Source organism: Hippoglossus stenolepis, chromosome 5 (assembly GCF_022539355.2).
Source record: "Hippoglossus stenolepis isolate QCI-W04-F060 chromosome 5, HSTE1.2, whole genome shotgun sequence".
Classification (NCBI taxonomy): Eukaryota; Metazoa; Chordata; class Actinopteri; order Pleuronectiformes; family Pleuronectidae; genus Hippoglossus; species Hippoglossus stenolepis.
In genome coordinates, this window is record NC_061487.1 from 4909689 (window position 1) to 4925002 (window position 15314).

At 40.5% G+C, this 15314-nt stretch overlaps 1 protein-coding gene across 1 annotated transcript in view; it reads left to right on the forward strand.

Moving 5' to 3' along the window:
- Window positions 1-691: 691 nt before the first annotated feature.
- Window positions 692-15314, forward strand: part of LOC118109101 (chemokine-like protein TAFA-5) — a 55410-nt gene continuing 40787 nt past the window's right edge. The window contains exon 1 of the mRNA XM_035155930.2: window positions 692-1477. Coding sequence (XP_035011821.1) covers window positions 1387-1477 — 91 coding nt within the window. The 5' untranslated portion in view covers window positions 692-1386. The remainder of the gene's footprint in view (window positions 1478-15314) is intronic.

Below are 15314 nucleotides of genomic sequence, written 5' to 3' on the forward strand. Positions count from 1 at the left end.
GAAAACTGAGGGGCTCTCTCGCCCCGCTGTGCTGCCAAATTAGCACGTTCATGTTACCATTACTGCAGGTCGGAGTCGGAGCCAATAAAAACCTGTTTTGACCAGTTGCAAAGGTTTGTTTTAATTCATCCACAACCTATGGTTTATTGATGGTTATTACGGGAAACAAGACACCAGAGGTCCTTAACCTTAAAAAGTTCTTACTACACAACCCAAACATGATCTTTTTTCAAACCTATAACCAAGTTGAGTTGTGTTTTCCATTTAGTGGGTGTTTACACTTGGAAAAAGCCTTGTAACAAATATTGATTACCCATGGAATGTTAAGTTATAACTTAATATTTCACATAACTAATAATAATTATTTACCATTTAATGTTCTTTTGTTAATGTCCTAGAACTGATTTAACTAAATCTGAGTTATAAATACATCTCATACATGTTTTATAAAGGGTGTGTTATTACAGAGTGGCACCATAGAACCTGAATTACAAACTGCATACACAAAGACCAGGGTGCCCCTCGCAGTGCCCCTCACGTGTCAACATTACAGTACTCCGCTCCTGTTGCACCGCGCCGGTCCCGGTGTATCTTACTGGATTTGCCCCAAGACACACGGTATTGTAACCGGTGACGTCAGAGAGAGGGAGAGAGAGAGAGAGAGAGAGAGAGAGAGAGAGAGAGAGAGAGATGCTGTGGAAGCAGCAGGTCGCAGAGGATCCTCAGACCTTTAGTGGCAGCAGCTGCATCTCCTCCTCCTCCCTCCTCCTCCTCCTCCTCCTCCTCCTCCTCCTCCACTCCATCACCACCGGGCAGCGGGTCCGCGAGACGACCTGCCCAGTGTGTCGGGGGAGAAACGTGCAACATGCCCGCTGAACACTTCCAGTCGGCCCCGGCGTCGCTTCTTCAAACTCTGGTGGGATTTACGCGGACGAGCGGACGGAGACTCTTGGTGGATCCGGGGCGCAGGGAGCTGTAAGTTGGGCGGTAAAGTGGGAAACTTCCTACCTGGAGCAGGTTTTATAATTTGATGGACGTGCTGCGGTGGAGGGGATCACCTCGGGCATCATCACCCGCTGCTGCTGCTGCCGGTCGCCGCTGAGCACCGTGACGCGCCGGGTTGCGCGGCGAGGACCCCCGGTTGCTTCACCCGGAGAGTCCGGGGACAGAAAGAAAAGCCCCTCAGTGCTTCTTAAATCTCCTCAACTCTGGATTTATCAATTCAGGCTCGTGTGTGGTTTCGTATCCCGGAGATGCCACCTGTGTCTCGCCTCCGTCCTCCTGTGGATGGGATCGAGATGGATGTGGCGCCGTGAGGAGGCACCAGCTCCCGGATAATCACAGCTCGGACTTTGTGGCTGCCGGTGCGGCTCTCGGCTCTTCCTCATGCAGCTCCTCCGGCCGGCCTGGGCTCTGACTGCCGCTGCGGTCTGCATCCTGCTCCTGCTGCTGCTCCACAACCACATCCTCCGAGAAGGTAGCTCACACACTTTGGGATGGTGTGTGTGTGTGTGTGTGTGTGTGTGTGTGTGTGTGTGTGTGTGTGTGTGTGTGTGGAAGGTCAAACTGAGGGCCTCAACAGGTCTCTGAAACATTTGCAGATGTTAAAGAATGGACCTACACGGTGTTTTGTTTTGATTAAGAAAATACAAAAAATGTACAGTGTTGCGCATCGCGTGCACGTGCAGCAGTGGACGACATGGTGATAAAGGGGATGAAGGGCGGGAGATGGAGAACAGATCAGGCAACAGAGGCAGTGGAAGCTATAGGCTGTTTTTTTATTGGAAGGATCCAGAAAGATTAGAGACAATGATAGAGAGAGGAAACACTGAGACTCTGCCCCCCTCTCTCTCTCTTTATTTCACACACACGCACACGCACACGCACAGAATTCAGTTAATTGTCGCTAAGATTTTAACTCTGGTTGTGAAATGATGCATTTCGGTACCATTTAAAAACTATCAAATCCATCATTGATTAATAGGCTAAATGTTTTTTTATGAACTGATACATTTTTTTATTCAGTAAATTCCAAGGGGACATAGGTGATAAAGTCAATTATCAATCAAGTGACATTCCCGGTGTCTTAGTGCTGACAGCAACATGAATCAGTTGGAGAGATAAGCTCTAAAAATCACAATCCGTGCAGTTAGATTTTAAAATGTGGCACAAACTCACACACTAAACGCCTGATCGACCGCGTATGAGTTCTGAAAAGGTCAAACTTTTCCCTCTAGATTACAAAATACCAAAATGACCAACAGATTAAAAAAAAACGAGGTTAAACTTTACATATTTGAACCATTATAGGCATTTCGAATCATGCGACTGCTTCTGGTCATAACTCTGCACTTTTCCAACCAACAAGGGATAATTATTGAACCATAATGAAACAAACTAAATGTTAGGGCTGGCAGGCGCGGCAGTTCATAGGGAGAGCAGTCATGCCCAGTTGAGGGGAAGCAAGAGGTCCGTCCACTCATTCCTTTTCGACAGTTCACGACGAGGGACAAAATGACCTGGCGCTCCAGATGGGGCTGTCTGCCTCTGACTGAACTTCAGAAAGTGAGTTATGTGCATATAAGATGTTCAATTGAACTAACAACTTTCAGTCATGCTGAGAAGTTGAAGAATTTAAATCCTTTTAAGGTTTCAGTTTTCTCAAAAATGTCTCTGGACACTGCAAAAAGTGTCCAGCTGCTAAAATCCAGAGGAGACAAGAAATGAGCCTTCAATTAATTCCACTCCTGTCAGGTTTTACAAGTAGCAGGGTCGGCAGAGCCTCTCCCCTGGATTTTGCCTCTCAGGCTCAGGATGCTACTGTCTCTGACCTTCTGACCCTTCGACTGGACGTTGCACCGACAAGCACAACTCAGGCCTTCAAAAACACTGCAAACTCTTTTTGTTTTTTTTGGCAAGAAAGTAATAATATTAAGAACTAGAGCTTATAGAGAACTTAGACCCTAGACCCTACCAAGGCCCAACAGTCCCCTTATAAAACAACACATTTAAATTAACTACATTCACATATTTATATCAAATTACACACATAGATAAATATCAGAAAACTATCTTACAATATTAAAGAAAGCCCCAAAATAATGACTTGTATAGACCCCCTGATCTGGATTCACACCAACATTTAAGAGGGTCTTCCTTGGGTCATCCCCCACCCCACCACCAGATGTGATGTAAATTGTTTGAGCTTTTTTTGCCAAATCCTGCTAACAACAAATAAACAAACAAACACAGATGAAAACATAAGCTCATTGGTGGAGTTAATACAAATTTGTAATGAATGAACATGTATTATGCCAGTTAATAGGATAAGATAAGATAAGATAATCCTTTATTAGTCCCACAATGGGGACATTTGAAATATTACAACAGCAAGAGTAAAAATAGGCATCAGTAAGTAATAAGTAACATTCTTCTTTAATTTTAGCTATTCATTTAAAAAGTCTAATTGCCAATTACATTCTGATATCTTATTTGATAAAATGAAATAAATATCCAGTCTTTTTCGATGATGATCTCTGCATCGCCCCACTTCCCAAACCAAGCCTACACCCTTGGTCATTGCTGAGTATTTAATTATCAGTTTTCATTTTGGATGACTCTATCATCAATCAGTAGAAAATGTGTGACTATCTCAAGTGCAGAGATAAGTGCGTTTGTTTGCATGATCCTCATCTCGTCACAGACTGTTTAACATGAAGCCTTGTTTTTTTTTAGTGAAGAGTTCAGCCTTCAGAGTTTGTTCTCCCTCTGTTGAAACGAGCAAAGCTTCCTTTTAGCTGTGACCTGTGCTAACAGAATGGATGTAAAAACAGTTTTCAGCAATAAAAGAGACCAGAAATGAAATAAACATCACAGAATCTCTGCTTAGCTCCTCAGCAGCGGTACTGATCCTGTGTGATGGCTCATTATCAGAGCTTTCTCTAAAGTGCAGAGTGTCTCCCAGTGAGTTGCTCTGCAGGAAAAGCAGCAGCCTTCATAACCTTGAAAATTGTAAATGTAAAGTGAAGAGAACAGTTGGGAGCACAGACAGTGAATTTAACACACAAGCTGAGTTTCACTGAGTTATGATTTCAGAGCATCTGCACCAGTCTTCTTTTTTTTCAATTCATAGTCTGCAACGATTGGTCGTTTAATCAATTAGTTGACCGACAGAAAACGAATTAAACATGAAACATTTTCCGGCTCCCAGCTTTTATCCTTTTCTCTTTTACTCTTATAATTTTAAGCTAAAAATCTTTGGACTTTTGCTTGGACAAAACAAAACATTTGAGGACGTCCACTTGGACTGTGGGAAATTATAGCAGGGATTTTTCACTTTCTGATATTCTATAGACAAAACAATGAATCAAGAAAACAGTCAACAGATTAATCAAGAATGAAAACAATGTGCATTGCAACCCTGCTGTATATTCTAGTATGAATATGAAATTCTCAGGCAATGAGGTGTTTATAGGTAATTAAGGCAAACTATTCTTTAAAGGCCAATGTCAATAGAGAGATTGACCTACTTTTGGAGTCAGAATAGTTTAGCTTCTCCTGCACCTTTTCTTCTTTCTTTTTTAAACTTTCTGGAAATGACACTGAATCAGTGGAGTACAGTGGCAGCTCTAGGATTCTCCTAAACCAGGGGCTATAAAGGGGCCACAATTTACACAGAGGGGCCAATTATATGTTCAACATCCATGCACAATTCCTGATTCAGTAAGGTGCACATTTAAGGCAATCCTTGTTTACTGTTAGCTGGCACACGTCATTGAATATATTTAGAAAATTGTTCCTTGTTCAAGCACATTGTGTACTTTAGTAAATAAAAATTCTTAACACAGTCATATTTATTGTAAGTATTATTCGTAAGTGAGCAACTTTTGTCATGCAGTGCACAGCCTCTATCTGGGTAACAAACTGCTGCTCCACCTCTCTGACTCTCACTCAATAGAGACACATTGGGCCTGATCTACTAAGATCCCAAATAAAGAGTGATACATTGCGTGTGCATTATAACAGATTGCACGTTTGGTTGGGGGGGCGTTTTGCAGGTGAACTACTAAAAATAATTGTGTAAATGATAACAGGTGCAAACATGGTAGAAACAGTAGTATATATAAATGAGTGTTTTGCATGCGTTACTGGTTTCTGCCATAGAGCATTAGGGAGAGCAGAGTGACCGCAAGTGCAAAGGGAAATCTAACGCCATGGAATTGGAGGTGTTAGTGGAGGAGGCAAACAAACATGTTGTTGAGCTACAGCAAAGAAATACTAATATAACGCAAAGAAACGGGATATGGGAGAGTTTCTGTGAGAAAGTAAATGCTGTGTCTAAAACAAAAAGAACAACCGATGAAGTTAAGAGAAGATGGCAGGACACAAGAAGAAGAACAAAAGAAAAAATAGCTCATAATAAAACCTCGGCAAATAAAACAGGTGGGGGGCCGGTGGCAGAGATGCCTCCTACCAATATTAAGAAGCAGGTGCAGTTCACTTTCTGAAAAAACCTGTTCTCTCCGTCTTCTTCCTGCCGTCTCCTCCTCATCACAATAACTGCAGCCATCTGTGCGTAACGCTGTGCCGATTAGCACCTACTTTTCAAACGTACTAAATATAGACGCAGTCACAATCCCCGCAATTTTTTTCAGGCTTTGCAAATCACAATGCGTTTGCTAAATGAAAGTATTTGCATCTACTTCTCCCAATATTTTGCGCACTCGGGTTGAAGCGCCCGATAATGCATATTCATTAAGGCAAGCGTACTAAATGGACAGCGCGTGTTATTTTGCACATAATCCTCAGTGCGCACTGTTAGTAGATCAGCTTGCATGTTTTTTTAAGGGGTCGAAATCAAGCTTGCACAAGGTTTTTACACGCGCAAACCTTTAGTAGATCAGGCCCTTAGAGGCGAGCCTCTCTCTTGCAGGGCATCCTCGTCTAATTTTTCCCAAAAGTCTTGTTGCTACAATGTTGTTTAAACGCTAGATGTTTAAAAAAAACTACAAATACCATGTTGCAATTGTATGCCTCCACCAACCAGTACAGTTTCAGTCCAAATACTTTTTTCCCCAGACTCATATGAGGACACCATGACCGTTGACCCCTAATCTGATCAGTTCATCTTTGAGGGTGTTTCTGCCAAATTTGCAACAACAATAACAATGACCTTCACCTCCAACTCTTATAGGTAATCTATGAGTCCAAGTGAATGTTGATGCCAGTTCTAATGAAATTCCCTATGGGCGTTCCTATCATGTTCACAAAAACACGAGGTCACGGTCTCCTTTGACCTTTAACATCCAAAATCGAACCAGTTCATCCTTGTGTGCAACTGAATGTTTGTCTCAAATTTGAAGACTTTCCCTCCACGTGTTCTTGAGACACCGTGTTGACCAGAATGGGACGAAGAGACAAAATATAATGCCTCCACCCGCTGGTTTTCACCTGAAAAGTCACAACAGGGTTCTGATGATAGAAACTGTTTGTGCCAGATCATTTTGAAAGAGCAATGGTTGATGGGGAAAGTCAACCAATGATGTTGCTTGATCACAACCTCAACACACCCACTCACTCATGAACTAATAGAGTGTGGCAAGCAGCGCCCATTGGGACCTGTGCAGGAGCCATGTGAGGGGGGTAACACAAACTTAGCGCAGCTTATATTAACTGCAGCAGACACAAGTCGGGTTGGTAAAGCCTTCCGTTCTGGTGGGGCTCGGTTAGTTTTCTCACGAGTTTGGACAGGTTCAGAATAAAAAATGAAACCCACACTCTAATGCGTAATACTGTAATATGCTCCTTCTGCGATGATTTAAAAACAAGCCGACAGAGATGCCCCCTTTTTGGGGAAGAAGAGTTTCCACCCCTGTGTCTGCTTCTGTGTCCCCCGTCTGGTTCAGACACTCCATCTGTATAATCTGCTGTATAAGGAAGTATTCAGAGCACAACTGAGCATTTGAAGAAAATAAAATGCCTTATATTTTATGATTAGGCTATTGATTAATTATGGTTTATTACACAATCAAAGTCGTGGTGCACTATCACACACGACTATGACACTGGAGTACTGCCAACCCCTTCTTGTGACCCCCCCCTCCCTGACATACAGATGTTTCAAATAATCTTTGCTGCAGAGACAAGAGAATCTTACAATCCAGCATTCAGAGCTCAAACAGACTCAGACTGTCCACATGTCTCCTGACGCTGCACTGGCTCTTCATATTATTTCGGGTTTAAAAAAGGTGAAAGATCGGTATGTCAACTTGTTCTCTCTTCATCAAGCAACAAAAGTGGTTCATCATCTTTCTGCTCATGTGAACATCTTTAATGGGATAAAGTTAAAATCCCAGCTGTGAAATTTGAAGGCAAACTTTAAAAGAAAAGTAGAGTGAGTGAATTTCAGGAGGTGTTGTCTCAGTGTGAAACACTTTAATGAACACAAACTGCAGACTGTAACTTCATCTCCATCTGTTTGCTGAGTGACTCCTTTCTTCTTTCTGCTCGCTCATGAAGCTCGTTTAGATACTGGAAACAGGCCTATTATGCAGACATACTGTTGTGCCTGCAGTGTAGAATGCTTACCTAAGGAGCCTTCAAAATCCAAATTAATTCTCAATGCTTCATTAAGTAGAGCATATATTCATGGGCGTTATGAACAAACTGCATCGGAATGAAAGAGAAAAAAAGAAAACCGAAGGAAAAAAATAACAAACAGAAATTAACGTGGCAAAAGGCTGCAGAGGGTGTAATTGGATTTGAATAAATTCATGAGGAGGTGGAACAACAGCGAGCGGGGAGCAGCCCTGCGTGGCGCTGATGATGCTTATTGTTTAAACTTCTCTCTCTTAAAAAAAGTAAAAGAATGAAATCTGTCACATGTGCGACAGCAACAAAGACAAGATCCCCTGCTGGGTGATGGAAAAATCAGCCCTGACACTCACAAACTTGGAGAAACAAAAAAAAGCCCCAAAAATCATGAATTGTTAAAAGTTACAAAGCCCTCTCACGGGTGTAATGATGAGTCGTAGCCATTTGGAGCAGAGTCTTTATAGAGCCATAAAATCTGCAGAGGAACACAATATCTGACGCTGTCCTACAGGAGAGTCGAAAACTCCCAAATTTTCATTTTAAGCCAAACCATGATCTTTGAAAATATAAAATGTAACAATTCTTCATCAAAATGTCTAATACCAATGAGACCTATGTTATATAATTTGCTGACTTGAGCACTTTCCAAAGAGTAATCCCCAGTTTTACTAAAGGTAACGGGACCTTTCATTTTGGTCGCGTTTTACTTGCTTCATATCTGCTTTACCCCTGGATTTTTCCTTCTCTGCTACAAAAACTCAGTCATGGGCAAATGGCAAAGAAAAAACTCACTGCTAGCCTGGCAGCCTGTCGGTTGTTTGTTCCTTCTATTGTTTGTATTGGCCACGTGTAATGGAGCACGATTATTCATTGGTGTTTACAGCGTAACGTGAATAAAATTTGAATATGTTACCTCATCCATGAACATGATTTGCGCACCATCAGCAATGGTGGTGAAAACACCAACTCCCATGATCCCACACTGCTTCACGGAGTCATCAAACTATGTCTTTTGTTATAGAGAGACCCCTAGTGGCCGAAGTTACACATTTAACAGATCACTAAATGTATTTATCCAACAGCAGCCATATAACTTTGTATCAGATGTAGACGTAGATCATATCATTCAAATATTCGCACACAACTTATTTGGTTACCAACAAAAGATCTGATCTTGCAGCACAATGTACTTGTAGTGACTGCTGCAGTGTGATGATGTTATGACTCACTGCATTGGTTAAGGTAAGGGATTTTCGACGAAAGACAAGCTAATTTCAATTGAATCTAAACTGTGAACACAGGATCTAACCTTATCCAGAGTTCTTCTGTTGTCTTAACCAGACAGGACTGTGGTTACAACTGCCATTCACCTCAATCAACTAACTCTGCACAGTGATTGGCTCACTCACATCGTGTTTCCATGTAGCATTTAAACTTACTTGTGCTGCCATAACACCTGCCTCTTTGTTTGCTCAAGTTTTGACTGTCACTCAGCTCATGAATCTGATGGCATGTAATGATTCTTATTGGTACTTTGCTGTTGACCGTTGATAGGCTGCTGTCGTATATGGCACTTCTAAACAGTACATCATACACATACCAGTTCTCATGTGCAAGGGCTGATTCTCATTGACACTGCTGCTCAAGTAATGCAGTAATTAGTTTTTTTAATTTTAATTCACATCATGAAGATGAACATTTAAATATCTTGTTCTGTTTGTGTCTAATGAAACACTAAAGGCCTGATCTACTAAGATCCCAAATAAAGAGTGATACATTGCGTGTGCATTATAACAGATTGCACGTTTGGTTGGTGGGCGTTTTGCGGGTGATCTTCTAAAAATAATTGCGTAAATGATAACAGGTGCAAACATGGTAGAGGCAGTAGTATTTAAATGAGTGTTACTGGTTTCTGCCATGGAGCATTACGGAGAGCAGAGTGACCGCAAGTGCAAAGCAAATTTAATGCCATGGAATTAGAGGTGTTAATGGAAGAGGCAAACAAACATGTTGTTGAGCTATACCAAAGAAATACTAATATAACGCAAAGAAACGCGAGATGGGAGAGTATCTGCGGGAAAGTGAATGCTGTGGGTAAAACAAAAAGAACAACCGATGAAGTTAAGAGAAGATGGCAGGACATAAGAAGAAGAACGAAAGAAAAAATAGCTCATAAGAAAACATCGGCAAATAAAACAGGTGGAGGGGCGGTGGCAGAGATTCCTCTGACCAATATTGAGCAGCAGGTGCAGTTCACTTTCTGAAAAAAATCGTTCTCCGCCGTCTCCTCCTCATCACAATAACTGCAGCCATCTGTGCGTAACGCTGTGCCGATTAGCACCTACCTTTCAAACGTATTAAATATAGACGCAGTCACAATCACCGCAATTATTTTCAGGCTTTGTAAATCACATTGCATTAGCTTAATCAAAGTATTTGAATCTACTCCTCCCAATATTTTGCCAGTAGGGTAGAAACGCCCGATAATGCATATTCATTAAGGCAAGCGTACTAAATGGACAGCACATGCTATTCTGCACGCAATCCTCAGTGCGCACCATTAGTAGATCAGCTTGCATGTTTTTGCAGGGGAAATTAAGTTTGCACACGTTTTAAACACACAAACCTTTAGTAGATCAGGTCCTTAATCCTTATTCTGACTGTAAGTTTGGACCTGCAGAATAAACCTGTAAATATGAATCAGTCACCAAACAGATGCCTCCTTGAGGTGTTATTTCATCAAGGAGGCATCTGATCAGTCCCACATGGATAAGAATCTAGACATCTAAAACTGCCTAAAACATCTGAGCATTAACAGTATTAGCCTAATAACATTAAATAAATATACTAATAAATGAAAATGTCATTTTGATATCAAACCCCTGGCATATAACGAACAAAAAATTACTATAAAAGTATAAAGAAAGAGGGAAATGTAGAATACATCAATCCATAAAAATGTTATAAGTAAAATAAGGAAATATATGTAGAAATACAGAAATAGCTGTTTTTTCACACACTATTATTTATTTATTTGTTCATACTTGTGCCATTTTTTGTCAATGTTCACTGCTAGCCATATGGCTAGCTTTGCTAGTTTAGCCACCTAGAAAGAGTCATCACCTGATGAAAAGCAACGAGTTTTAAACAATATCTGTTGGCAAATCTGGAAAAGTAGTCGCTTTTTTTCATAAAAATTCTACAATTAACAAAATGCTCTCCATCACCTACCGTCATGTTAATAAACAGTCTGTGCTGCTAATTCCAAAGTCAGGTGCAATTTAGCAACTGTAGAGGGAGCAATGAGCTCTGGTCAAACCTCAAACATTGAAAAAACTGTAAAACACAATGTGATGTTTATGTTTGCTTCATGTATTAATTTAGGGAACTTTACAGTCCCTGCATCTCTTCTATAAGTCACATTCATCATTTCATGCATCATTTTTCATCTTAAACTGTTTCCATTGCACTTTTTCTACTCATTTCATTATTATCAATACACCAATTTTCCACCTCTGCCTAGCATTAAATTCCACTCTAAATTTGTAAAACAAAATGCACCTAAAAATAGACGGTAAAACATAGCAACATACAAACCGACCTACCCAACATCTTTCCATTTCTGTTCCTCTCTTATGGTTTCCTGCCTTACAGCTGCTCTCAGTCATCATGTTAGACATTTCCAACTGAAACGGCCTTGACTGGTATTAAAACATCTCCAAACAGTTTCAGAGACTTTGTGTCCGACCTCGTGTTGGATTCATAATTTATCTCCTGCTGCACAATAACAGACTCATTAACTGTCATCGGGTGATCAGCGGACAGCCGCTGAGTCCTGTCAAAACCCATTTCAGACTCATCATTATTCCCCCGTCTTTACTCTGAGGATAAACACGGGGACTCCACTTGTCAGTGAGCAGGGGATTGAAAAAAGATTGTCGATAATAAATGCTCATATCAACCAAGACGTCAGTTTATCTTTTTTCACCATCCTCTCCCTCATGAATAGATGACACTGGAGCTGTGACTGCACGAACAGAGAAAGCTAAATGTGCTGTAATTTCATCGTTCTGCTGCGATGGGAGCGGGATGTTTGGAGCCTTAGTGCTAATGTCACCGTATTCAGGACAAAAAGTAAAATTTGAGAGTTCTGCTGCAGAGATCAGCGGGAGGAGATCGATCCCCGCAGGCAAGATGTCATTACACCAAGATTACTGTTGTAGAAGAAAGGAATCACTATGGTAATAATAATAAAAATTCAACAGATATATATGAAAATATGCACTTTCCTTTCAGGCTTTTCTTTATGAAGATAATAGATACTTTCCTGCCGGTGAAAAAAATCCACTGCATTACAGTTCTCTGTACATCTTTTCAAACTAAATCTGACTGTTGGCAGCAAAGTGAAAGACTAAAGCTTCTTTCAGACATGCACTGAAGTCTGGATAATCTCCTGAAATTATCCAGAGGGGCTGTATGTGAGAACAGAAATGTCAGAGTCAGAGGTCAGAGGCTGGGTTTTTCTCTTAATATCACAACTCTATGTCTTCATTCTGGAAATCTTAGAATTTCTTTTTCTCAAATATGGCCCTAACATATTTTGTTATTGTAACATTATCTAAAATACATTTTTATTACACTGATTCCACTCTCCTGAATAATAGTTACATAATTGGGCAACTCTCCTGTCACTCAAATGTGGCACCACTGCACACAGGATGTTTGATTTGTTCTTCAGAGTACATCTACCTCGAGCAGGAGCTAAGTGGATCAAACTTTACTTCGTTTGCACACAGTGACACGGATCATAAAAGGCAGAGAGACGACAGCCCTGACTGCTGAGTGAACATTGAGCTCCATGCTCATAATGAAAGGTTCTAAATGCAAAACATTTCTCTGTGTCGTCTGCATGATACATTTATTTTTAATATGTAGCACAGCTCACAGACAGTTAAATGCACCACATTACTGTACATTCAGTGTCATCCTCAGCCCCTTAGACTTTAGGAAGTTCTCAATATTGATCTGGAGGGATGTTTTTTTAAATGATGAAATGAAAAATGTAAGAGCGCTTGTAGAATATGTGCTTAACTGGTGAGGTGTTGTCATACACTTAGATTTGTCCCACCCATCCTACTGCATAACAACCTGGTCACAAGCAGGTATGACCACACTTAAGCCTGTCTACTGACTCTATAAACAAATTCTAATACTAGCAATTTGTCATCTTTTATGACTCAGTTTGTCTTTGGGTCTATACGTATATTTTTTATTATTTACGTATTTTTGTCTGTCTATGCTGTCTATCATATCTGTTTTTGTTGTGTTAAGTGCACTTGCCTTTTTATGTTTGCACATGGAGCTGGGAGAAACACTTTGTTCTGCTGTGCACTTCTTGTTGTATGGTCTGAATGACAATAAAGTTCACTTTGACTTTGACTAGATACAAAAAACAAGGGCCTATCATCACATCAACATCTCGGGAAAATATAATTCACTCACTTTTGATTTTGACTTCTTATTTTACTCAGATGCCTGCCAGTTGCTTGAAATTGTTCATATTCTTGAACCACCTCCTTTTACAAGATTTATAAGGTACAACAGTTCAGAAAACTGCATTTAATCAATCCGCTTTCTCATTTTAAGTAGTGGAGTAGAGACTCAGGAAGCTTTGCAGTATTTACAACCAGCCTCAAGCTCTGGCTAAAATCAACACAAAAGTGTCACCTTTGTATTTACTGGACTGTTATGTATTGTATAGCCTCATGTAATAATGATATTAATGATAATAATGATAATAATGATAGTAATAAATACAATAACAATAATGATAATAATAATAATAATAATAATAACAACAACTATTATTATAATTATTATTATTATTATTATTATCTTGTTTTAACTGCCCATGTGACAACAGTTGCAAATTAGCAGCTAGATAACTCTTTCTTTTGATCGTACATTGTCCTTGTAAAAATTAAAATTAATAAATGAAATGAAAAAATATAAATACTCTATATGATTCTAACATCATCAGCCTGTCAACCTGCCACATGTATTTTCTATGGTAAAAATGCAGTGCAGTTAAGTGTTAAAAAACGGTGTTCAGCTGCTTCGGGATCTGCGTTGTCTCTCAGTTAATAAAAAGTACACGCTCCATCTTTGACTCTGTAAATAAAAGAAATTCATATTCCACTTCTCTGCTCTCAGCGGTTGAAGTTTATCACATGCAGCTACAGAACAGACCTGCTGCACCGTGGATTCTTTACTTCAGTCATGTTTACAGCTCACATACTGCACGGCCGTCTTCTCCCAGCATGCTCTGCTCAGACTTACACCAACGAGAGACAGAGGCGTTTTCATCCTACTGTGCTGTTGCAGATGGAGAATTACACAGGGCCGGCGATGAGCTGCAGCTAACAAGCAAACAGAAACCTGCCGTCGCCCTCTGTGGTTACCATGGGATACCTGGTAGCGAGTGGCGTCTCTTGTATCATCTACATGCAGCCTGGATCCTGATTACTGCAGAAAGCTCCGGGGCTATTCCTGCAGCAACAGCTCTGATCTCAGCAGCTCAGAGACTTCAGGATCACTGACGTAGAAAAGTGGGCCTGTGATGTTTAAAAAAACAAAAAGACAGCCGCTGTTTCACCGCTGCTCTGACACCTTATGTTGATTTGAGCTTTAATCTACCTTTACACTGACATCAGTGTGAAGGCCACCAGAAAGTGACACGCCAAAACTAATCTGCACACTATTTGGTCTGGACAGAGAGGAAAATATCCATTTAAAGTTGTGTTAGCAAGGCCTAAAGCTATCTTAGCAATGTTTTAATAACCTAGCATATTGAAAAAGTTGGTGAAATGTTAAAAAATGTCAGATAAAAAAAGATTTAGATAGATTGTATAATAGGCAAGCATGACAGACTAAGCATGTGACTTCCCAATTCCTGATATTCGAAGAGCAGGAGTGAATATATTCTTTTGAATTGAAAGCTCACTATCTGTACATTCAGCCAATGACTTCATTTTTCTTGTAATATAATTCATCCCTGTGAAGTCAGTCTCACTCCTCTGTGGTTCTGTATGGGTGTGTGTGTGTGTGTGTGTGTTTGTGTGTGTTTGCACAGCTTCCATCCCCTGACCTTTGTGTCAGATAGTACAACACTCCAAGGGACGAGGGTTCAAATGTCCTCCCCTCTGCATGTCGCTGGCTGGCCAGGCATCAGCACCTTCCACTGTGACCTTTGACCCTTTAGATATGAAGTGGACTGCTACTTCCACAGAGCTCACAGACACAAAGAGGAAGAGCAGGAGGTGATTAGCCTCATCACAGCGGTGCAATGACAGAGATGAGATGGATTATTATTCACTTGTGTGTAGCTGTAAGGCTAATGGGGTGGGTTTCCACGGGGATCAGACAGAACGCAGCAGTCGTGTTAATGCAGCCTGTCACACGCAATTATGAGCTTCTTCAAAACTGCAACACTAAGATCTGAGCTGTGTTTTTAGAAAGAAACTTCAATCTTTTAAATCTAGATTCAAAAAAAATAACTACTTAGGTTTTTCTTTTTGAGTGAATCATTTTGCTTAAAGCTCTTAAAGCCATTTTAAGTATTTACAATTAGTAACTATCCGTCTATATAGGCAAGCCAAGTACATTTTATTCACTTAGTCCAATATCACAGGTTACAAATTTGCCTCAGGGGGTTTACCGTT